General features: G+C 40.3%; 1 protein-coding gene across 2 annotated transcripts; it reads right to left on the bottom strand.

The window, feature by feature from the left end:
- Window positions 1-3035: 3035 nt before the first annotated feature.
- On the bottom strand, window positions 3036-17017 carry ociad2 (OCIA domain containing 2). Of its 2 annotated transcripts, XM_052033575.1 has the most exons (8): window positions 16898-17017; window positions 13318-13399; window positions 12827-12880; window positions 10539-10586; window positions 7176-7305; window positions 4418-4525; window positions 3947-4071; window positions 3036-3319 (listed from the first exon to the last, which is right to left on the bottom strand). In XM_052033575.1, the coding sequence occupies exons 1-8, from the start codon at window positions 16949-16951 to the stop codon at window positions 3219-3221; spliced, it is 702 nt and encodes a 233-aa protein (XP_051889535.1). In that variant the 5' UTR covers window positions 16952-17017; the 3' UTR covers window positions 3036-3218. The 2 variants fall into 2 exon arrangements, with proteins under 2 accessions (XP_051889535.1, XP_051889546.1); XM_052033586.1 differs by lacking the exon at window positions 3947-4071 and having other exon boundaries at window positions 3172-3319.
- Window positions 17018-25469: the final 8452 nt, after the last annotated feature.

Below are 25469 nucleotides of genomic sequence, written 5' to 3'. Positions count from 1 at the left end.
ACAAATAGCTCCACTATAACTTCTGCCATTTCTTTCAGTACCCTGGGATGCATTCCATCAGGAACAGGGGACTTATCTACCTTTAGGCCCACTAGTTTGCTCAGCACTACTTTTTTACTTATGGCAATTGTATAGAGGTCCTCATCTCCCATTGTATCCATAACATCTCTCTTTGACATGTTAGACATGTCCTCCACCATGAAGACTGACACAAAATAGCCTTTCAAAGCCTCGGCCATTTCCGCATTACCCAATATCAATTCCCCCTTCTCGTCTTCCAAGGGACCTACGTTCACTTTAGCCACCTTTTTCTGCTTTAAATTATTATAAAAATTTTTACTATCTTTCTATATTTTGTGCTAGTTTACTTCCATAATCTATCTTCCCTTTCTTTATTGCTTGCTTAGTGGTTCTTTGTTGCTTTTTTAAAATTTTCCCAATCTTCCAGTTTCCCACTACTCTTGGCAACTTTGTATGCATGAGCTTTTAGTTTGATGCCTTCCTTTATTTCCTTAGTTATCCAAGGCTGGCTCTCCCCACCCTTACTGTCCTTGCTTTTAACTGGAATATACTTTTATTGAGCATTGTGAAAAGTCTCTTTGAATCTCTTCTACTGTTCCTCAACTGTCCCACCATATAGCCTGTGTTCCCATTCTACACTAGCCATCTCCTCCCTCATCCCATTGTAGTCTCCCATGTTTCAGCATAATACACTGGTTTTAGAACAATCTATTGAATTTCTCATACAAATGGAGGGTGCAATCATATTGTGATCACTCTTTCCAAGAGGATCCCTAGCTACAAGATTGTTAATTTTACCTGTCTCATTGCACAGGACCAAATCTAAGAGAGCATGTTCCCTTGTAGGTTCAGTAACATGCTGTTCAAGAAAGCTATCACAGATGCATTCTTTGAAGTCCTCCTCAAGACTGCCTCAATCAACTTGATTCGCCCAATCTATGTGCAAGTTAAAGTCCCCCATGACAACTGCTGTTCCATTCTGACATGCATCAAATATTTCTAGGTTTATTGCCTGTGCCACTGTAATGTTTTTATTTGGTGGCCTTTAGACAATTCCCACCAGTGCTTTTTTTTCCCCTTTACTCTTCCTAATCTCTACCCAGATGGACTCAACATTCTGCTCTTTCAATCTTACATCGTCTCTCACTATTGCCCTAATCTCATCCTTAATTATGAGCACTACCCCACCTCCCTTACCTTCCTGCCTATCCTTCCATATTACCTGTTACTCTTGGATATTTAATTCCCACTCATCTCCACCGTGCAACCACATTTCTGTAATGGCCACCAAATCATACCCCTTTGTACTGATTTGTGCCATATATTCACTGACTTTGTTTTGAATACTACAGGCGTTCAGATAAAGTGCCCTGACACTCATTGTTCTTTTAGAATATGGTAATTTTTGTGTCTTTTGCATTTGACTTTTCTGTACTCCATTCTTATTTTCCTATTTTCTAACTTTTGCTCTGGTCTCTGCATTGTTTCGCTCTGTCTTTCTGCATGGATTTCCATCCCCCTACCATACTAGTTCTCAAATTTCAAGTCCATTGCATCTCACTTCAAAAAGCTGGTTTAGGCAACCAAAGCAGAATATCAAAACCCTGTTGAAACAAATGAGAAATGAACTTTAGCTGATCCAACAAACTCATTTGCATTTATCACATTGAAGAGGTCATTGAACTAAATGAATTGGTCTGAGAAACGACAACCAGTAGCAAGAGGATCATACAATACTGGTTGTACAGAAGAGATGTTGAAAGCACTGAGAGGAGGATCTGATAAATAATGTTGCTTTTTTTTTTACTTATCTATTGTAAAACAAAATTCTTTAATTAAATGCCAGTGTGCTCCATTAAACATAATACTTTGCCAAATATCACAACCAACCAGTTTCCCCCTAACTGAGCTCCGAAATAGTGGTTCCTCAGTGGCGTCTCATGCTAGTCTGTCTGTCTCTCGCTGAGTCAGGAATTTGTCAAACTACCAAGTCTATACTTGCAGTAGGTCATTTTTTAGAATCTGGGTTGTTCACCATTATGGGTGGTAAGTGGTAAATACTTAGCTAGTACAGTATATAAAAAAAAACTGGTAGCAACAGCAGTGACTCAAAGTGACTATGTTTAAGGAACAATCAGCCTTTTCAATATAAGCTGGAATCTATGTGTATTATCCTGAATGGCATGACCTGTGTGTAAAAAATATGTGCCTACATACAAGTAGTTTATTCAGGGAGCTCCACTCCACCCAAAAAGTACCTCACCATCCTATTTTCCCTTTGCCTGGATTTTTCTTTTTATAATCACAAAGTTATTGCTGCATTTTTAAAAACACAACTTAGACGCACAATCCTACATGAATGCAAATACAAATCCAAAATCTGCAAAACTAAAATTTCAGGTCGTGTTTGTCAGATCACAATGCGCTAGGTGGAAAATCATGTACAGAGAACCACATCCATCTTCTACACTGTGCTACTGTTCTGTTTATTTACATGCTCTCTAGAGCTGGAATTGAGTAAAGAGTATCAAATAGAAGAATAATTCAAAAGTGGGCGGAAACAAGTGGAAAGGAGCACACGTGGAACGTGGCAAAGCTGCCAGCCCACATCATATGTGTATTCCACTCAGAAGAACTATTACCTCCTTAGGTCCAGGAGCACAAAGCAATAAGTTCCACATCTGCCTCCACATGAGCATCATACAGCAATTATCCAAGTTTGTACAGCCAAGGTACCAAGGGAAAACGGATGGAGGGGAAAGCTCATTTTGAAATAAACTTCTGCAGTTTCTTCCCTAGTTGCTTCCTTTATGGTTTTGACAGGAGAGATAAGTGCTTGGAGATCCAGTTCCTAGCCACTATCAATACTATAAGGGAAAACAAATATAAAAGAATGTAATATTCAAATAGATATAGCATTATTGTTTTAATTTTGTATTCTTTCTGTACAATAAGTTCATTGATCAGTTCCTCCAACTTGGAAATATTTGAATGTTGAAATTTGTGCACAGGGTTCTAAGCTGCTTAATAAATACAAATCACATTATCTGAGGGTTTGTGATTTATATTTTATTACAATCAGGATCAAAAATGCCATTACACTGATCTTGCAACACAATCAGACTTATCTATAATTACTGCTATATAACATTGTCCTTTTCTATTATTGTTGAGAACATTGATAAACGTTTCAATTATTAAGAATTACATGGATCCAAAGGTGGAACGATGAACCTGGAAAATATCACCAGCATGTTTAGGATGCAATAGAACGTTGGTTCCTCAGGCATGCTTTGAACTGTGTAAAAGAAAAGTATGTTTAATAATATTCAATTGTATTTAAGGATTCTCCTGGTTAGAGAACACACAGTATGATATGCTCATAAATCGTAATCCAAATAAAAGCACAATAGACTTCTCTTGAAAGGTATTACACGCATTAACTTAATTAGGCAAAGTAGCCAGTGATGGACCAATCTATTGGTATGAGTCTTTGTCCAATTCTGGTGACTGATACAAACGTAATTTCCTTTGCTTCACCATCAGTTGAGTCATTTAGGTTTCATGGTTTAAGATTCTCACACACTTGCCTTCCCCAAAATCTAATTTCCCCCTTGAAAACGCTTTTTGAAACCTTCCTATTTGGCCATGCTTTTGACCAATTGTCTCCTTTGTCAAATTAGGTTTATGGGGAGGGCCTTAGAATGTTTTTATATGCATAATAGCGTTATGTACATACAAATTGTTCCTGTTCTTTTATTTGTAGTAGTTCAGTCTATATTTCAGCTGGTGAAAAGTCTTTACACTTATATTTTATGATCATTTTTGTGATTTTGTAATAAATTTTGTATAAGCAAGAGAAAAGAACAAGTTGTGAGAGAAAACGGGGAAGTCCAGCAATAGCTTGAATGTTCCACCCACTTACCCCAAGTAACTTGCAATGGATCTGAAGCAGGCTTTGCAGAAAATTGCCTGGCAGTAGCCCTGCCATATCCCCTCTTTGGTGTGTATCTCCCTTTGGTTATCACTTTCCAGCAGACAAGACTTCCCCTGTATAGAAATTTGGTGCAAAAGAAGGAGATCTGACTACTGACATTTCCCCTCCCATCTGTCATTACCACACTGGGGACATTCATTAGTTCCAGAATGTTGGTGAACCAAAAGATACGTGAGGAGGCTTGCTAATTTTTTTTTGGTTCTGAGGCCTCTGAAAATACTCTGATTCCAAAAAGTAAGGAATATTCTCAAATCATCTCAGAGTAGAATATTTAGATTTAACACGCTTACAAGTTCTTAAAGCTTGGCTTACTTTTGATCCATAAAACACATTTTAAAACTCCAACTTAACTATACCAAATAGACCAAGCATTAATGCAAAGATTAGGAAGTAGCATACCTGGATTCATCAGTTGCTGTAGTTGGCTGCTCAGATTTATTGGTATCATCTGTATGTTGGTGAGGTCCATTATTATCTTGAGAGGAGTCACCCTCATAATAGGGCTGACTGGAAGATATCATAGAACATAGAGCATTACAGCACAGTACAAGCCCTTCAGCCCACAATGTTGTGCCGACATTTTATCCTGCTCTAATATCTATCTAACCCTTCCCTCCCAAATGTTAATGCTTCATTCACATTTCTCTATCATTCATGTGGCTATCTAAGAGTCTCTTAAATGTTCCTAATGTACCTGCACCCACAACCTCTGCCGGCAGTGCGTTCCACACACCCACCACTTAATATTTTGCAGGTTAATGCAAAATATTAAGTATGTTTGCCAGAAAGCAGAATCAATGTGCTGAAATACTAATTCTGTTTCATCATTGAAGCAGCATGGTTGGCTGAATATTTCCAGCATACTTTTGGTTTGATTTTTTTATAATCAGATATTTGATTTCAAAAGATCAACTGAAACTCAAATGACTGCACAGTGGCTTAGGTTAGAATATGAACTTGATAACAACTGTTACTCTTGTTCCCAACCAGTGATTCACCCCCCCCCCCCCCCATCATTGACGAGGTTTCTCGACCTCTAACAGATGCAGCATTTTACTCCCCATGCCTGGATACAGTAAAATTCTGATGATCTGCTCTCCCAATTGTTCAGAAATCCCAATCATTCTGCATCTGGTTACCCGAGTGCTGATTCCCTTTAGTCTTACCAGGGTTGCATTTCCCATGTTCTCTTTCAAGTTACCAATATACGACTGTGTAACATCTTTAAATAAAAAAGTGAATTAAAACTAATTCAATTAATCCACTAACCCACACGTCTTAGGGATGTAGGCACTGGGAGTACATGCAACCTTCACACAGACAGCACCAGAGGTCAGGATTGAACCCATTTGAGGTGGGTAAGAAGCCAGTTGAGCTAGGAAAATGGATTGATTGGTATTGGTATTGGTTTATTATTGTCACTTGTACTGAGGTACAGTGAAAAACTTGTCTTGCATACTGATCATACAGGTCAATTCATTACACAGTGCAGTTACATTGAGTTAGTACAGAGTGCATTGAGGTAAGATTATTGGGGGGGTATGGGGGTAATGAAGAAGTAAATTTAAGAGTAAGGGAAATGATGAAAGAGAAGGTGAGCTCAGGAAAGCTGAACATAAGCCTATAATATAATGCAGATTGGTAAGCTGCGTGTAGAGAAAGCGTTTCCACTGATAGATGCCAAAGCTAGAGGTCATTAATAAATCCCAATTGGGAATGCAAGAAACACTTTTTTAACAAACAATGCTTAGAATGGGGAACGTGCTAAGCAAGAAGCATTTAAGAAGAATCTATATAATCACAAAAGAGAGAAAGGAAAAGAATATTTTAATGGTTAGATGACAAAGATGGGAGACAACTGTTCTCAGTGTAACAAGGGATGAGTACCAAATATGAAAACAACATTAACAATGACAAAAGATCAGATGTGGAATTTGCCATTCACCTGTGGAGTTGCGCTGTTGACAAAATTTTTAAAAACTACTGGAAGAGGCGTTGGAGGAGTGTTGATGGGAAGAGAAGGTGATGGATTTTGAAAAGTACTCAGAGATGCCCACAAAACATGTTAAGTTGCCGGATCATTCCCCCAATTGCAGGGAAAAAGTTACCATGGTGAGTAGTGTGAAGACATATTAACGGTGGGAAGGTTTATGAGGTGTATGAGTTGTTCAATTCATTGTGTTTGTCTACCTTGGGTTTCCATTGTACTGGCTTACCAGCAATTAACCACCAGAGGGAGTTAGGAGGAGGAAAATAAACAGATGGCTGCATGCAGATGAAAAGCACATATCCCTGTCCTACCTTAACAAAGGTATTAGAGAGACAAAGAGGTAAAATTGAACTGCGGAGGTTCAGATTTTTTGATAGTAAAGAAATCAAGGGATATCGGGTTAGTGCTGGAAAGTGGTGCTGAACTAAAAGAGAAGCAATGATCTTATTGAATGATGGAGCAGGCATGAGAGGCCAAAGGGTTTCTTTACTTCTGTTCTTAGTTGAGAAAATTAAGTGTTGATCCTATAAGAGGTCTTCCAGATGGCAAGAGGTTCCAGTACAGGTCAAACAAAGCAACCCCTCTGCTGAATGTGGCCTCAATGAGGGATAGATTTTGATAGAGAGATAGATTGGGCAGGCATGGTAGTGTAGTGATTAGTGTAACACTATTACAGCGCCAGCGACCCTGGTTCAATTCCGGCCACTGTCTGTAAGGAGTTTGTACGTTCTCCCCGTGTCTGCAGTTTCCTCCCACATTCCAAAGACGTATGGGTTAGGAAGTTGTGGCACTGGAAAAGTGGCAACACTTGTGGGCTGCCCCCAGAACACTACCCAAAAGATGCATTTCACTGTGTGTTTCAATGTACATGTGATTAATAAAGATATCTTAAATCTTAAATCTCTTAGATTTAAAATCACTGGCAAAGGATCCAGCAGGGAACTGAAAGTTTTTTCTCCACTGGGATCTGGAATTCTTAGTCTGAAAAGCTGCTAGAAGCTGATTGAGAGGGAGCTGACAAGAGGATGGGGAATTCACATGGTTATGGACCAAAACCTGGGATGGTCATCCAAGGCTGAAACATCGCTACAGCTACATCACTGAAATGGTATAATTACAATTGTGACAGAATACTTGGTGTCCTTGTAATTATAGTAAATTACTCACCCAAAGAAGAACTTCATGTATCCTCGAGGCAATTTATTTCCAAAATGCTGGAAGTCGACATTTTGGAACTTTTTACGACAAACTCCCATATAAGAAATTTTTCCAATCACAAATCCAAGCACTCCAGCCACTGCAGAATCAGGCAAAAAAAAGTGATGAGGATGATTGCAAAATCTGGTTCTGCTGAGAAATGTAAAACAACATTAAATGTTTGGGAGGAGAGAGGATGTTTTTCTCTGGAGGCAGCTTGATGGGGAGAAATTTCCACTGATCTGATCATATCTAACCTATCCAGCTCTTATCCATTTTCCTAATCAAGTATTTACAGGTCCTCCCCAGCTTACGAACATACGAGTGAGTATGTGGGAGACTAGCGGAATGGATTTGCCGGCTGCTGCGGGGCTGCAGGCATCTTTTGCCATGTGGGAATTCAGTTTGTGGCCGCATTTCCAACTCGCTAACTGTTGGGGTTAGCAAGTTGGAAATGCGACTTGTAACAGCTCTCAGGGTGGAACCCTGCCATAACCCTGGAAAGACCCGTATGTCTAAGAAGAAGACCTCGGATGCTGTAATCACAGCCATCTTCAGCAAAGAATACAAATCCAGTTGCAATAATTGCAAAATAAAGCCTTCTCCCATATGGGAAATATTCTGCAGCATCCTCCTTTCTTGATCACAAAAAACCTGTGACTCCATCAACTGATAGAAACTGTGAAACTTCCTTCTGAAATTTACCTGCCCACCTCCATCTTATCTCTGCTTCACAATAGCATGCAAACTGTAGTCTTGACCAGCAGGTCCACAATAGACCCAATCTCAGTGCAGAGTGGTGTCAACCAATGTTACATCATCATCACAAATCTCTTCTCAATCTTTCTTGAGGCAAAGCTACAATTCACTTCTAACAAGTTAATCTTCTGGACAAGTGGGAAACCATTCAACCTACGTTACCTCTACTCCAGAAACAAGATCACCCCAACATCAGTCAACAAAGGCAATGCTTATACACACATTCTGTGGTTAAGATCCAGTTATCATTGACTGGGTCACTGAAGCATATGAGAGAATGGGCCTTATGGACAAAACCAAGTTCCATTTCCAACCTGCTGTGGTGAGATGAAAAAGCAATCAATGATTTCCCTGTTGCAACAGCTACCAATAGCTGGATGTAACTAAAGGGTTAAAAGAAGCATCTTTCTCTGTTAGGACTATTTGTTTTTCCCAGGAGTTACTGAAACCGTGTGAAACAGCAAGACATCAACGTGGAAGGTAGCCCCGAGCATTAATCGGGTGCAGTTAAACGGGCAGCTTTGCAAAACAATCAGGGTATGCTTCAGCCAAGTGAATCAATGAGGAGGGTTAATTTGCCCCACCTGACAAGATCCCAGGGCTTTGTTTGAGTTCGTCACAAACCTTTCTCGGCTGCACACTCATGGAGCCACCCACCCTCCAAAGATCGCAATTTTTATCTGTTCATTAACAGTGGAACCTTTCTGTACTAATGACTGTTGAGACTCTCAAAAACAACGGGAAGGTTTAGCAAAGGTGTGGAATCCTTTGTTATGCTAGGACCAAATGGGGCACAAAGCCATCCTTTACTATAAAGATGCGCCCCGTAAGAGAGTCCTTCGGAGCTTCTCCATGGGTTGGTTCGTGGCCAATGCCTGGCAATTGTCAAGCCCCTTCACATCTTGTTGAAGTACCCCAGGGCTCCCCTTCGGTGACAGACTGAGCGGCAGAGAACACAACATTGCCAAGTATTGGATGCTGATAAGTATCACTGAGAACTACATGCAAATGTGAGCTCAATTTTTACCAGGGAAGTATTAAGTGGGAGGGTTTGGGCTTTTGGTCTTGTTTCTTTTAATTTGGGTTAGATTAGATTTGTGTAGTTTCCTTTGTGTTGTTTTTAGTTGTGTTAAATGAAATTACTCAAACTTTCCGTGAAATTGTGGTGTCTTTCATTGCTGATTCAGTTGTTCGAAAGGAACCCAAAAGAACCCGAGTCCTGTTTTAATACGCCTGCCCCCACTGTAAAACACCACCCACTGAAGCTAAAGGTCCATGCTGAGACCTGGGAAAATATGGACTACTTACCATATCTCGAGAGACAATTCTTGGTGAAGGCAGTGGCTTTCATCGATGAAGAAATTCATATCTGAGCAAAAGTGTGTTTGAGAATCAAAGCCTCAAAGCCAGCAAAAGGGTTGTGATCTACTAGACAGCAGTGATTTCTGCCCTCCCATAGGCTTCTGAGACATGAACTGGCACCTCAAAGCACTGACGAGATACCATCAATGCTTTCTCCACAAAACCTCCAAATCTACTGGCAGGATAAGCAAAGCAATCTCATCCCCAGCACTGAGGTCTCAATTACACTCAGATGGGTCTTAGGGGCTGGCCACACCGTTTGCATGCCTGACACCAGACTTCCAAAAGTGGACACTATATTCCCAGCTCCATCACACAAAAGATTACCGGATGGACAGAGGAAAAGATACAAGTTCTGAAACTCTCTTTGAACAGGATTCCACCCCCACTGACCCATGGGAATTCCCACCCCGTGACCACTGTAAATGGATAGGGAACATTCAGAATGGCATTGAGTCCATGTGTCGGAGGCACATACAAGCCCTGAATAAATGACAGAAATACCTCAAGCTATCCACCTGCCCGTCCTTCAAGCACCTCCTCCATGTGTGGCAGAGTCCCAAATTCTGCAGGCCCCACATTCACCTCATCGGTCACCTCAGAACCCACAGACCTGGAATGGAAGCAAATCATCCTCAATCCTGAAGTACCACCCCAGAAAAGAAGATGATTCATGGCAGGTTTCACGTGCATTTCCTGCCAATGAGGAGGTGTTAATAATTGAAAGATACACAGAATTGTTGTACTGCTTCAAAGGGATGGAAGATCAGTGCAGATGGGAAACAATGCTCCTTCGAAGACCTTGACTAGACTTCATCAGGTAAGCAACCGCCGCTAACCAGGGAGAGAAGGTTGTTGCAAGGTGTTCCAGATCAATGATACACATCAGACTGTCACTCCTCTTGCCTCCTCCATTGGCAACTTCAGGAAACAATCCCCAAAGGAAAACAAATCTCCTATGGACTTTGCCTCAACTCCTAGTTGTCCTTTTATTATAGATGGGAAGAGGTAAAAATGGCATTCCCAGGAGGAATGCTGTTCAGGCTGGTAACAGGCTTTTGTCTGTTTTGGCTCAGTCACGGAGGAAAATCTGCCCATAGAATATAACCAACTTAATGTGAAGCTAGCAACCGTTTCTGTGAAAGCAGTGTCCAGCACTGTACACAATGTATTGCACTGTAATCTACACTATAACACTAATCAGTAACTTACAGGCAACCTTAGGGATCGACCCAAACCGTTTTGAAGGAGAAAGAATTCCTACAGAGGAAGCACAAGAAATAGTTATGTGTTTAATGCAAACTTAATTGATAGTTTACCTGTGGAAGTAATGCTTTGTTTTACTTTTCAGAAGTGTAAATTCTTCAAATCTGCAACTTCTCTGAAAGAATTAAAAAGCTTCACAACAATAGAATATTTTGTTTAATAGGTAATTGTGAACCAACAATTTTTTTAAAAATGTATGAATTTTCAGTCCTCAATCTGGTTAATTTTTTATGCCTTTTTGTTTGCATTCCAACTGACCTTCCATTTTCCAATTGTCAAGTTATTTGTCAGTCACCATGTTCAGCTGTAACACAGTTACATGATGCAGAAAACATTGGTAAATGGGGTGGCACAGTGTTACAACAGGTCATGCTGCTTGCTCCCAAACAGCTCAAACTATCTGGATTCATCCCCGACCTCCAGTGGCATCTCATGGATTTTTTGCGTTCTCCCTGTGGCTGCATGGGTTTCCCCCGGATGCTCCATTTTCCTCTAACATATTAAACTGTGCTGGTTGACAAGTTAATTGGCCATTGTAAATTACTCCTTGTGGAGGAGAATCGTGGTGTCGATGGGCATTTGAGACAGAGTAGGTTACAGGGAAATTAGGGGGAGAATAGGATTGATGAGATTGCTTTGAGGGCTGGCACTGACGGGCCAAATAGTCTCTTTCCATGTTGAAATATGAAATATGATAAATATAAAAAAAATCAATATTCACCTTCAGCTTAAAGCTTATGGTTTCAAGTCCTACACCAGAAACATTAACCACAAAAATCTGGATTCACATTCCAATGGAGTTTTGAAAGAGTACTACATTGTCATTGATCATAGAGTTAAGGCTCTGTAGTCTATTGTCTCAGGCTGACATAAAAGATCCTATGGTACTGTTTTGAAGAAGACCAGGGAAATTATCTTCTATAAAAATGGCCAATATCTATCCCATCCACCAAGATGACCAAAAAAGAAGACACCTGGTGATTATCTCAGTGCCCTTGTTGGGAACTTGTACTGCATAAGATGGCTGCCACGTTTCCTACATTACAAATATTACAAGTAATATTTCATTGGTAGTGAAGCAATTTGGGACATCATGAGGACATAAAACATGAAATATGCAAGTTTCTTTTTATTTCTCAGGTTTCCATTTCCTCTACCCACCCCAAACTCCTCTGAAGGTACCTTTCCCTTTCAAAAATAACAAATGGTCACCATATGAGATGACATATTTGCTGGTTTGTGAACAGAATTTCTCCTACTAAACTGTCAAGAGGCTTCTGAGAAGCTGCAGATGTGTAAGCACAAACATCTTATTACCTCCCCTTTCCTTGTTCCCCTTTGACTTCAGATACCCAAGTACCCTGGACATGGGGAAACACCATACAGACAATTGAGATAAAACACAATTCAGTTGTTTTCACCAGCACGGTGCTGACATTGTGGTTATTTAGGGAATAACTTAAAGCCAGGAAATGCATGTAGCATGACTCTGGGTACCAGAGCAAGCCTTCCAGGAGACGGAGAAGATTTGCACGTGCCAGCACCCTGGAAGGCAAGGTGGAACACAGGTTCTTCTGCAGAGCATGCAGGTGATGATGTTGACAGAAGAAAGCTGATGGGTCTATGCATTGAAATGTTTAATGCACTAGAAAGCCTACCAGAAATCTAGTGTATAATGTCAGGAAGATGGTGGATTCTGGCACCAGCCTTACACAAGACTTTACAAGGAGTTTGAGGTTCATACTTCCAACACATACCCATCAACCATCATGAGTGTGTGATAGCCAGTGTATGCCACTTCAAATATGTGTGCAATGGACACAATTTTGGAAACAAGAACTTTGATACCCAGAATAATGGCACTACTGAGCCCATTTTCTCGTCCTCTGTGTCTTGGTGAGAATCTGATTTGTTAAAGAGCCACACTATTATATGTCCTGCTCCCACATGCCACTGATCCACTGGCGAGGGTGCCATACCACACAAGACCCCTTAAGCCCACAAGAAATCTGTAGGCAGCTGTAAGGCAGTGAAACACAATCACCATTCCTTCAGCAAAGAGATGAAATTCCAGCACCTTTCCTTTGGATCATCTACTAAAATTAAATGGTTGATTGAGAAAACCTGATGAACTTCAACCCAAATTTTACCAAATGATTACTTTTTATCATATATTTTTATTTTTATCATGAGTAGCACCAACTGTTATATTGTGAATTAATCTTTTATATTACCTTTGTGCACCAAACCTTGGGTAACAAGCATACTTCCAAGAGATAATGGCAGAGCTGAAAAGTAAAATTTACACAGATAAACAGCATTCTATCAAATAGTTAGTTGCAAAACAAGCATTTGCACAATTGTATACAAATGCACCAAAGTTACAATGGCAGAAGGAGTGAAGTTCACCTTTTTCTTTTAAAAGTGCAAAACAGAACCTATTATTATAGGAAAAAATCTGTAAACAAATGTTCATAATTATTATTTAATATTCTGGGGTTATGTGGATATGTCAGGGGCAGAGTTAAGAAAATAAAATCCAAAAGGATCAGCTGCAACAATGCAGCCATGTGAGGACTACTTAGTAATTGCAGCCAGCAATACACAACCAAATGGATTATTCATGCAAGCATAGTGGCTTTGAGTTGCTTAGACGTGCAAAAAGTAAGTAACAAGAACATTAAATTGTGATAACCTTTCAGAATATAAACAAAATAGAACTTGCCTCTGAACCAGAAACTCTCTCTCTTGCATTCCATTATGATCTTTGCAATCTTCTGATCATTGAAAATGCTGACACTCCCATCCTGTATATAAATAAAATGCAAAACAAAATATTGTTGGCACAGGAAGTTGAAGTTAAATCATAAAATGCTGGAAATATTCAGCAGGTCAGACAGTAACTGTGCAGATATGTTTCAGATTAAAAAACATCATTTCCCTCTGCACCTCCTTTTCCACTACGTCCTTTACTACTTTCCAGCTGATGCACAAAATGTTAAGTGATTGAACAGAATATCATGAATGAAGTGTTTATTAACAGTGTGCAAAGTTGCAGCAGTTCATTTAACTTGAGGCTATAAGTATTTGAGTATTTAAAATTTTGTTTAGTGTTTAGCAACTTTGTTTAATTTTGTATAGCAGTTTCAAAAGAAAAATATAGATAATACAAATTAAATTATGGCATTGCAAGTTGTATGTCGGAATTCAGAACTGGGGATTTGTAGAAATCAATTCTCAAGACATGTAAGGATACCGAGGGTAATTGGGAAGAAATTATTTCTGCTGATTGAGGAGTTTGGAAACAGGAGTCATAATCTAAAATCAGCGTCAGGCTTTTAAGGAATGAAGTAGGACACAAACAGTGAGTATTGAACTATAGAACTTCTTTCTGGAAGTGGCAATTGATGCAAGGTGATTACTAATTATAAAACTGACATTAATATTTTGATAACCAAAGGGCTGGTCAGAAACCAACCATAATCTCATTGAAATGAAAAAAAAACATACAAGGAGCTAATTAGCTCACTCTGGTTCTTTTGTTCCCTGAAAGAAGGTCCATTAATGCAATTTCTGTGGATTGGTTATTGACCAATATCCACCAGAGGCACATTATGGGGCGGCATGGTAGTGTAGCGGTCAGCATAATGCTATTACAGCGCCAGCAACTTGGGTTCAATTCCCACCGCTGTCTGTAAGGAGTCTGTACGTTCTCCCTGTGACTGTGTGGGTTTCCTCCAGGTCCTCCGGTTTCCTCCCACGTTCCAAAGACGTACGGGTTAGGAAGTTGTGGGCATGCTATGTTGGCGCTGGAAGCGTAGCGACACTTGTGGGCTGCCCCCAGAACACTCTACGCAAAGATGCATTTCACTGTGTGTTTCGATGTACATGTGACTAATAAAGATATCTCTTATCATATTCATTAAATTTACTCCGATGCCACTCCTGTAGAAACTAAATTCTATTATCTTAGTTTCTCCATCTCCATTCCAACAGCCTTGACAATGCCAACTCTGTTACAAATGCTTTTGATATGCCTTCCTTTTTGCTTATTCAACGATTACCTACACCACAGATGTCAGGGATTTTGACCAAAATCTCTTCTGTTTCCCACACTCTACTTTTACCCCTTCCCTTCCCTCTCAAAACTATGATAGTGGTATTCTTGTTCTCATCTTCCAGGCCATTAGTCTCCACACTCAATAGATCATCATCTGCCATTTCTAACACCAAGAGAATAATGCCACCTCTGAACCTATCTACCCTTTCCCTCTTCTTTTAACATCCTAAAGGCACTGCAACACCCTGGTCCCACTTCCCAATCTCCAATACCACCCTCAGCTTTCCATGCATGTACAGAAGATGCAGCACTGCCATTCACACTTCCCTTGCTATTGCACAGAGCCCCAAACACTGCTTATAATTGAAACTGTGATCCACTTGTTCATTTTTCAATTTGCTGCTCACAAAGCAATGCCAGGCACCAAATGTAGATCGGGTGAATGTTTCATGGAAAATGTTTCTGTTCTCTCTGCTTCTGTGTTTAAAACTTGTTTAGAACATTTTCCTATTCTGCCCAAAGTTTCAAACAATGGCTTGCTTGGACCTGATGCTGTGCAAAAATACAAGGGAGGGAAATGGTTGTAAGGGAGAGAGAGGTTTCAAATAAATCACTTTTTCAAAATAATCGAGTTAACTTATTTGATATTTCTAAGCGTTTTCTGGGCGTTACCATACATTTGAAAGCTATAGCAGATGGTTAATCTTGGGTAAAATGTCTTGTTGATAGTCAATGCATTTATTTGACTGGGGCTTGCCACTACTAGGTGGAAGACTGTGCTTTGCTCAGCGCAAGGCCTCGTCGGCCATACTGCAATCAGCTTTGTTCAGGAAGGTCCACTTCAGGCATGTGCAAACTGAGCAGGAATGTCTTGACGTTGCCAAGAAACTCCAGACAATCCACAGATGCTGCCTGATCCATGACTACTCCTGCATTTTCTGTTTTCATTTTATATTACAAAAAACTGAGTTAACAATTGCAACCCATGTAAGAATGAACATTTTTACTGTGTGCATATCAGGATTGTGTGTAACTTTGGAAGGATGTGGAGGCTTTTGAAAGGGCACACAGAGGTTTACCAGGATGCTGCCTGGATTAGAGGGTATGAGCTATCAGGAAAGGTTGGACAAACTTGGGTTGTTTTCCCTGGATCGTCGGAGGCTGAGGGGAGACCTGTTAGAAGTTTATAAAATTATGAGAGGCATAGATAGGGTAGACAGTCAGAATCTTTTCCCTGGGATTGAAATGCCAAATACTAGAGGACATGCATTTAAGGTGAGAGGGAGATTGTTTAAAGGAGATATGTGGGGCATGTTTTTATGATACTTAGCACATTTTTCTTTATGAAATCCCTCTGGAAAGCAATTAATGGTTAAAAGAAAATGCTTCTTTAAAATATCTTTATGCTGCTGGCACTGGTCTGTTGAAAAAGAGTGCAATACCAAGCTGAAGGAAGCACAAATAGAATACCATTGGTCTAAGTTCACCTGCCTTGTGAACTCTGAAGTAAGTTGAAGTTACAGTGCAGAACAGATGGTTGGGTCTAACCAGCCCTCAGCAACATCAATCATATTCTTTCATTCATTTCTGTAGCACAATGTTGAATGCTGACATAGTTTCAGTCACACCTAGCATAACCTTTGGCTTAATGCAACTTTGCAATTTAAATGTTCAGGGACCTCCCTGTCAATGCTTGCATTCCTGATATATTGTAAGGGCTGAAAGGACAAACACAGAGTTGTAAGTCATGAATCCTGAATATAGAACTTTAAAACCTCAAGATTCATGATTTAGTGACATAAAAATTAGAAGCAGGAGGAGGTTATTCAGCCCTTTGTGCCTGCTCTAACAGTCCATGAGATCACGGCAGATCTTTTATCTCATCATCACTTTCCTGCACTCACACCATATTCTTTGATTCCCTCAATATGTTCTAGACATTTACTGTGTGCTACAAGCAACTCATGGACGCTGACCTTAGCCCCTGCTTTGTTTGATTTATAAAAATTAAATTCCCTTTATCTGATGGAGTTTCGCTTTATTCTGACCAGATGCTTCAGAATATTAAAGCAAACAATTTGCAAATGTAGACAAAAGTCTGAAATAATAATAGAAAATATTGGGGATGGTGAGCAGCTGAGACAGCAGCTGTGCAGAGAGGAACAGAGTGAACTTTTATCTCTTTAAATCTCTCAAAGGCTGCTGTTGTATTTAACTATGGAATAGACAAACTCTCCATACTTACTCTTCTACATGGTGGATGCTGTTGATTTTGATGTTGGGAAGTTTCACTTGACATTGTTGTTCTGATTAACCAGTGTTCACTCAACTGAAAGTCAACGTCCACAGCTCTCTTGTTAATGATTTCCTGTTTTGTTAAGTTCCTTTCTACATGGCTCCCCCTACGTACGCTTCATAACGTGCTTTCACTGCAACTTCATCTGCAACGTAATGTTGTCAAGATGTTGCTGAACTTCTAATGTTTCAGTTACTGAGAGAAGAGCAGCTGATAAAAAAGAAAACCTTTCAGAAAGATATCCAGCCCAAAACAATTTTCTAATTAGGGGAGTAATTACAGATCTTTGAATAATCTGACAGGATATATATCTGGTCAGCTAAAAGCATAGAATGTTTAGCATAGCATATTCTGAGTGCAGCATTGAAGGACTCAGCAAATAAGGGAATGATTTGATTTGATTTTCATTTCAAACATGTATTTTTTTTAATTTACTGTTAAACTTTCTTAACTTTGTAATTGTAAAGTGGTGTAACACACAAAACGCTGGTGGAACTCAGCAAGTCAGGCAGCATATATGGAGAGAACTGGACAGTCAATGTTTCAGGTCAAGACCCGATGTCCTCCATAGATGCTGCCTAACCCACTGAATTCCTCCAGCTTTTTGTGTTGCCTCATATTTCCAGCATCTGCTGTCCCTTGTGTCCCAATTGTAAAGTGGTAACAGGTCTCCCAGGTAATATGATAATAGACTAGAACTGGTCATTTAAAGTCAAATGCCAAAACAATATCCCAGAGCTTCTGTAGATGTATGACAACGAATTGTCCCTTACAGACTGAGACAGGAGAGATTGTTTTGATTAATAAATAAATGGCAGGGAAATTAAACAATATTTTGTGCTTGTGTTCATGGAAACTGATGCAGAAAACCTCCTGGAAACAGTGGAGGACTACAAGGCTCTGTGACCACCTGGATTTCTCTGTGGTGCTCCGGTTTCCTCCCACATCCCAAAGACGTGTGGTTGATAGGTTACTTGGCCACCGTAAATTGTCCCCAATATAGATGGGTGATAGAATTTGGGATGATTTGATGGGAATGTGGGGAGAACAAGGTTACAGGGAAAACATTTCTTGAGGGGATGGGATTGTTCTTTGAGCTGGCAAAGATTTGCTGAGTCGAACAGCCTCCTTACGTGTTGTAAAGAAATATGAAAATAAGGCAAGTCATAGACTTAAACAGCACAGATACAGGTTCTTCAGCCCAAATCATCCATGCTGACCAAAGTGTCTTCCTGAGCTGGTTTCATTTTCCTGCATTTGGCCCATAACCACCTAAAACTTTCTCATCCATGTACCTGTCCAAATGTTTTAAATTTTGTAATTGCATCCACCTCTCCCACTTCCTCTGGCAGCTTGTTCCATACACCCCCTGTGTGAAAAACTTGCTTCTCATGTCCCATTTAAATCTTGCCCTTCTCACCTTAAATCCATGTCCTTTGGTTTTAGACTCTCCTGCCTGGGAAAAACACCGCCACAATCCATCTCATGTATGCCCCTCATGATTTTATAAACATCTTTAAGGTCACCCCTAAGCCTCCTTTGCTCCAGGGAATACAGTCCCAGCCTATCCACTCTCTCCTTATAACTCAAGCTCTCCAGTCCTGGTAATATCCTTGTGAATCTTTTCTGCACCCTCTCTAGCTTAATCACATCTTTCCTATAGCATGGCAACCAGACCTATACATAATATTCCAGGTGCAGTCTGACCAACATCTTGTACAGCTGTAATATGGTGTCCCAACTTTTGTACTCAATGCTCCATCTGATTAAGGCAAAAATGCCAAATGCCTTCTTCACCGCCCTGTCTACCTTTGTCACACTTTCAGAGAACTTTGTACTTGTACTCTCAGGTCTCTCTGTTCTACGATACTCCACAGGGCCCTACCATTCACTGTGTATGTCCTGCCCTGGTTTAACTTCCCAAAATGAATCACTTCACACTTTCATCTGCCATTCCTTGGCTCATTTTCCCAGTTCATCTAGCTCCTGTGTAGTCTTAACCTTCTTCACTGTCCATCACATCAACAAATTTGGTGTCTTCTGCAAACTTACTAATCATGCCAGCTATATTCCCATCCAAATTGTCAATGTAGATGACAAACAACAGTGGAGCTAGCACTGATCCCCGCGGTACACCACTGGTCACAGGCCATCAATCTGAAAAACAACCCACCACTGCCGCCTTCTGTCTCCTTCCTCCAAGCCAATTTTGTATCCAATTTGCTAGCTCACCCTGGGTCCCATGTGGTCTCACCTTCTGGACCAGCCTACCATGCCGGACCTTGTCAAAAGCCTCACTAAAGTGCATGTAGACAATGTCTAAAGTCCTGCCTCTGTCAACCTTCTTGGCCATCTCTTCAAAAACTCAATCAAATTCTTGATACACGAGTTCCCACACACAAAGCCATTTTGTATTGAACTACATTCTCTTCTGATTAGCTATACCCATTACTCTACCTCGTTCCTCTCTTACTCCAGCTTTTTATTACTGACAACGTCCTCATTATTACTTCCCTCTCCTCTTCACACAGCGTACCAATAATAGTGTTCTACTCTGACATGCAGGTTCTTGAACTATCTCACAATTCAATCACTTCCTTGTTTTTTGCATAACACAATTGCATGTGATAGGTAGCAGGTATCCACAGGAAGCAGGGCACAGGTTGGCATGCTGTTTCCACTGGAAAAACCAGTTAAACATCTTGCAAGCAAGGACGTGTCAGGAGCACGCTCTCTAGTGTGGCTGCAAAATTTCTGCAGGGCTTTTCACCACCTTTCTCTTGTTCCTGCTCACTTCAATATTACTCTCTCACACATGACAAATTGTCGATACAGGGTCTCTTTTTACCCTATCACTAAAAGCTAATCCTTGTCACTTTCTGCATTTGAGATTCAGATGCAGTTCTGAGGAGTGGTGCGGGAGGGAGGGTGCAGGGGCGGTGGTGTGGGGTAGTACTGAAGAACCTTAAGTGTCATTTCCTCAGTGACACCAGTTTAGAGACCTGCAAATCATTTATTTGAGAAGGTAGGTGTGGTGGTGTACCATTGTTGTCCCACCTCTCCAGGGACCTGGGTTCGATCTTGACCTCGGGTGCTGCCTTTGTGGAATCTGTATTATTTCCCCGTGACCATGTGTGTTTCTGCCTGGTGCTCTAGTTTCCTTCCACATCCCAAAAACATGCTGGTAGGATAAATGACTGCTGTAAATTAACTCCTTGTCGCAAAAAAATAATTAAAAGGGAGTTGATGGACATGTGAGAGAGAATAAATTTCAGGGCTACAGGGAAATAAAAAGAGAGGGAAAGAGGGGCTTGCCCTGCTGGGGGCCGGCAGTAAAACTGCTGGGATGAATAGCCTCCTCCAGTGTTGTAACTAAGGCAGGTTAGGGGAGTTAATGTGGTGAAATGAAGCCAGTATCAGTTCACAGGAAAAACGAAAAAAGGAACGGGTGATTTTGAAACAGCTCACCATGGTTGGAGCTTCCACCCAGCCCTGCTCTAGAGGTCACTGATGAAAATACTGTGGAGAATTTAATACTTCATTTGGTCCTTCCAACTCTTCCTTTCCCTTCCCATTCTCCCTCTAACTCTGGTGATAAACATTGCATGACACCCACTGTAGATCCACTGACTCCAACGGTGTCCATGGCTGTACCTTCTCTCATCCTAATTCCCAGAAGAATTCCATGGTTGACAGGCCTCCCACCCTTACACTTTATCTCAGCATTAGCATGGGGTTTCCTTTCTAAGCCACTGGCCTCCACAGATCATCCTCTGCTACTTCTGGCACTTCCAGCATGATGTCACCTCCACATTGAAGATCTCCTCCTCCCCATTTCAGAATTCCAAAGGGACACTTTCTCTTTGTGACACCCTTCCTCCGTCTCCCACAACAACTTTGGTCCTTCTTGTGACCCATTCAAGTGCAGGCAAGAACTTCTCTTTTATTCCCTCTCTGCTGACTGAATAGTTCCAAAGTAAAACTGTGACTTACTTGTAATTCTTTCAATATAGTGCCCTATATGATGTCCATGGTCTTGTCCTCTCCACACAGGGGAACCCATAGGTGGGTTGGATGATCATTTTGTAGCAATTCTCCATCTCGTATGCAAGTGTGAACCTGTGCTCCAACTCACCTATCGAACTAATTCCATGTTTCATTCATACTCTAACTCCTCATTCCTCACCTTCCCACAGTGGTCCAATGAAATTCAACATGAGCTTGAGAAACCGTACCTCATCTTTTGACTAGTCACATTACAATCTTCAGGATTCAACCATGAGTTCAATAATGTTACATGACCATTCTGCTATTCCCATTACACTTCCTCTTGGCTAATTTTTACTTGTTGCATTCCTTTCGTTATTAAATCAATCTTGTCTCCATACCATTTATAGATCATAGGGACACGCAGCACAAAACAGCCCCTTCGGCCCACCAAGTCTGTGCTGACTATCGTGCACCTATTTGACACTATTCCTGCACCAATTCTATCTTATTCTCTCCACATTCCCATCAACTCTCCCCAGATTCTACCACTCACTGACACGCAAGGGACAATTCACAGTGGCCAATTAACCTACCAACCCACACATCTCTTGGATGAGGGAGGAAAGCGGGGTACCTGGAGGAAACACAGGTGGTCACAAGGGAGAATGTGCAAACTCCATACAGACAGCACTGGAGGTCAAGGTTGAACTCAGGTTGCTGGAGGTGTGAGGCAGCGGTTCTACTACTTGCACCAGTGTGCGGCTCTTCTCTTTGGCTCTTTCCTCTTCTTCCCTCTTTCCCATATTGTTTGAAATCTGCTATTTCTCAAAATATTTCTTATTCCTCAACCTGAAACATTAACTCTTGTTTCTCTGCTGCTGCCAAACCTGCTAAGTAAGTATTTACAAAATTTACTGTTTGTTGTGAACAGGAATGATGTGTAATTTTGTATTTGTCCATTAGAGGGAGTGAACCACTGATACAATGTCCACAACACCTTGCTACACTGGAAATTAAACAGACGGTTAATTTGCTGTGATTTTTCCAGTTCCTTCAGAATGCAGTCTATAATCTTTTTTGATGACAAGTTTATGAACATTTCAGAACCATTTTCAAGAGAAGGAAAGTATCTGGGGTAAGTTCTTAAAATTTACAAATGCATCTGTTTCAGAAGATTAGTATCATTTTGTAGAATATTTTGATTTATTTGAAGTGTAATGATCAGAATCGATGCCCAATTATAATGAATTGAATTCTTTATCTTAAACATTGTATTAAAAGAATAGCATATTTGGAACCAAACTACAAGCTGCTTGTAGTTTGGTTGCAAATATGCTATTCTGTCCATGCCAACCAGAAGTACGTTGCCAGAGGCAACAAACAGCTGCCAGTGGGCCAAGAACTCACAAACTTCCTTGGGTATAAGCTGAAAAATATCATGGGCAGGACCTTCCAATGACTGTCATGCCATCTGAGCTTGCTGTACATTGCCCTTGGACCACACCGTTTCTTACCAGCATATTCCTGAACACATTCTTGCATAGAGTGGCTGGATCTCAGCACACTGACAAGGTCCAATGCAGCGATGCAGTAAAGGGCAACTCTGACCCAAGTGACCGACTCTATCCCTGTGAAAGCCGGTGAGGCTCTGCTTACAGGCTCATGGGCCATCGCAACCAGTGTAGGTGTTGGCAGTCTGAACCCTTCAGTCAGGTGGTGTAATTTTATGGAAGTAACTGAAGTGATATTATGATTTCTGGATTTATAAATGTCAAAGTGGCCAGAATTAGTGCAGAGGAGTTATTAAATATAATGAATATTCACCATATCCTATTGTGAATCCTTTGTATTTATACTGATTTCTGACTGTAGTAATATTTAATATTGTTGATATCAAATGTCTTTTTCTGCCCCTTAAGATTCCGCAAGCAAAAGACTATTCTATACAACAGAAATTTGCATATACTATAAAATAGTGGAGGTGTAAGTAGAAGGAAAAAGCATAAATTTGACAAGATTTGGGAAAGCTACCTACTTTTTGTTACCCAGTTAATACAAGAAAAGGCTCAATATTGATACGTTTCTGTTGTGCATGCATTTTGTGTGTGTATAGAGTACGTTAGAGGTAGAGCCTGTGATATATGAAGAGAGTTAATGATAAGCATGTCTCCAATCATTTAACAAAACTTTTGGAGAAGACCTTCATAGCCTCTGCCTTCCCAAAGTCGTTCCGATATTAATATTTTTCCTAAAATAACTGGCAGTATTAAATTTATGAAGATCAGCAAGAGGAACTGAGTTATGTTTCTCCTTTGTTCTTGTTCACTGCTGAATGTTGACAGTAACCTTTTGGCCTTTGTTTTTTTTACCCAATTGCCCGACTATGGCCATTAGAACCTTACTCTAGAAACAAGAGCAGACAAAAGAAATGATTTGGCCATATAGCTCATCCTTCCATTAAGAAGCTGTGTTTTTTGTTTTCTCTCCTCTGTACTCCTGGTTACTCCTTTTATTGCATTACACGTGTCTAACTGGACCATTTTAAAGGTGAAAAGACAACTTTTGCCTGAAGTGGGAAAGTGTAATATCTTCTTTATTAAGTTATTTTTGAGATAGTTGGACTCTTGTCCTCCTCATCAAAGTCACTATATAAATGTTATGAAAGCAAACCTGAGTAGTGAAATTGATACACTGCATTCATTGAATCAGCCGTACTTGGCAATAGAACTGGCATTTATTGGTTCAGCGTTCTGTCAAATCACCTGCTACTCCTACAGTTCAGGTGCACCCCCTGAGGTCAGCAGTGATAGACTAGGGTGTCAACTTTCTGAACAGAAAAGCCAGTTAGTGCCCTGAGCCAAAGGTGTAACCATCTGCACAATAGATCTATTCCAATGGGACATGAAGAGAAACTGTAATTAACCCAGGTGAATCAAGAACATTCACCTGAAATTTCTGCAATAAAGTCATGGTTTGTCTGTGAACCTGTGGCAGGTGAAACCTGGCTGAGATTCAGTTATTTCATTTATTTCAACAGAAAGAAGCCTCTGTTGGTAAGAGAGGCAAGTTTTAGATAATTTAGTTCTTTATCATTGAACTTAAATTCTTTAATTTAACAATTTAATGATTTACTAGTAATTTATGTGCCTTAATCTTATTTTAATTATAAAACAATTGTAACAGCATGTTTAATTTTTAATATTTTTTGAAATCAGTTTTTTGAAATATTGTGTATGTCACAAGTATCTAAACTGCTTGTGACCATGGCTACCTGTGGCTTCAGCACGTGGACTTGGCATGGATGAAGTAAACTCCTATAATTCCTTGAGTTTAGAAGAATGAGAGGTGATTTCATTGAAACATGCAAAATTCTTACCAGGCTTGACACTGAAGACTTGCTTTTCCCCAAAATGGAATGACTGGAACCAGTGGTCACAGTCCCAACATAAGGCATTGGCCATTCAGGATAAAGAGGACAAGAAAGTTGTTCACCCAAAGACTCACTTAAATCTTCTCAAAAGGCTGACTCACTGAATATATTCAAGACCGAGATCAATTTATTTTAGGATATTAGAATAACTGAGGGATATGGGTTTAATGACACTGAGTTAAAGGCTATTTTATTGAATGGTAGAGCGGTTACTGGTTCCTTAATGGCCTGTTTCTGCTTTTATATTCACCAGCAGTCAAAATGATTCTGTTAAATTTACAATTGAAGATTTCACCAATCAGATCAGAGCCATTTCTGATTTCTGGATTGCCCGAGGTAACAGTGGATTCAACATGAGGTTGAACAACAAATACAAATGGAGGAAGTTCCAGGCCAAAGTTCCTTTCCTTTGATAACATTCAAGTAAGATTTGATATTTTCTATCTAATTTAACCTAATGCAGGAGAATTGTTCATGATTACAGCAAACAGGCGCAGATACAGGTACATTGGTTATAAGGCCAATGGATTTATTAACCAAGTTGAATTCGGCATAAAGAAGCAAGATGACAAGACTGAAAAATGATATTCATCTCTGTTGGTCACTCAAGACTTCAGAGGCTTGTTGACTGAGTGACTGTGGCTTGATCTCTTTCTGTCCCCCTATGTTCTATTGACCCAAGGTTCTCTTCTGTCTGGTTGTGCCTACTCTCTCTAAACTCATACTTTAAGTACTTTTTCTCTTTGGTCTTACCTGCTACCTACCAATCTCCAAAGCTATCTTGCTCTGTTCCTTTCAAAAATACATTTGAAATTTCATTTCTTTCTAGCCCTGTCTCTTCTATTATAGGTTAAACCATTTCCCATCATCCATGTTCACTTTCTCACAGACTGAGCTACTGCCTGAATGGTGTCCTTATACTAATTGTCTGGAATTCTGCCACTAACATCACCTGCTTCAGCAAAGCAGTCCTTTGAATGTTGCAACCCCTCCTTTGATCTCTCTATCCTTTAATCAATGCTTTGGCCCTACTTATTTCAAGAACATACTTCACGAGTATGTTCCTGATAGATGTTGCATTGTTGTTCCATTGCGGATTAT

This window comes from Pristis pectinata, chromosome 2 (genome assembly GCF_009764475.1).
Source record: "Pristis pectinata isolate sPriPec2 chromosome 2, sPriPec2.1.pri, whole genome shotgun sequence".
Classification (NCBI taxonomy): Eukaryota; Metazoa; Chordata; class Chondrichthyes; order Rhinopristiformes; family Pristidae; genus Pristis; species Pristis pectinata.
Note: the sequence above shows the minus strand (reverse complement) of the source record. Positions and strands in the feature narration are given on the sequence as shown.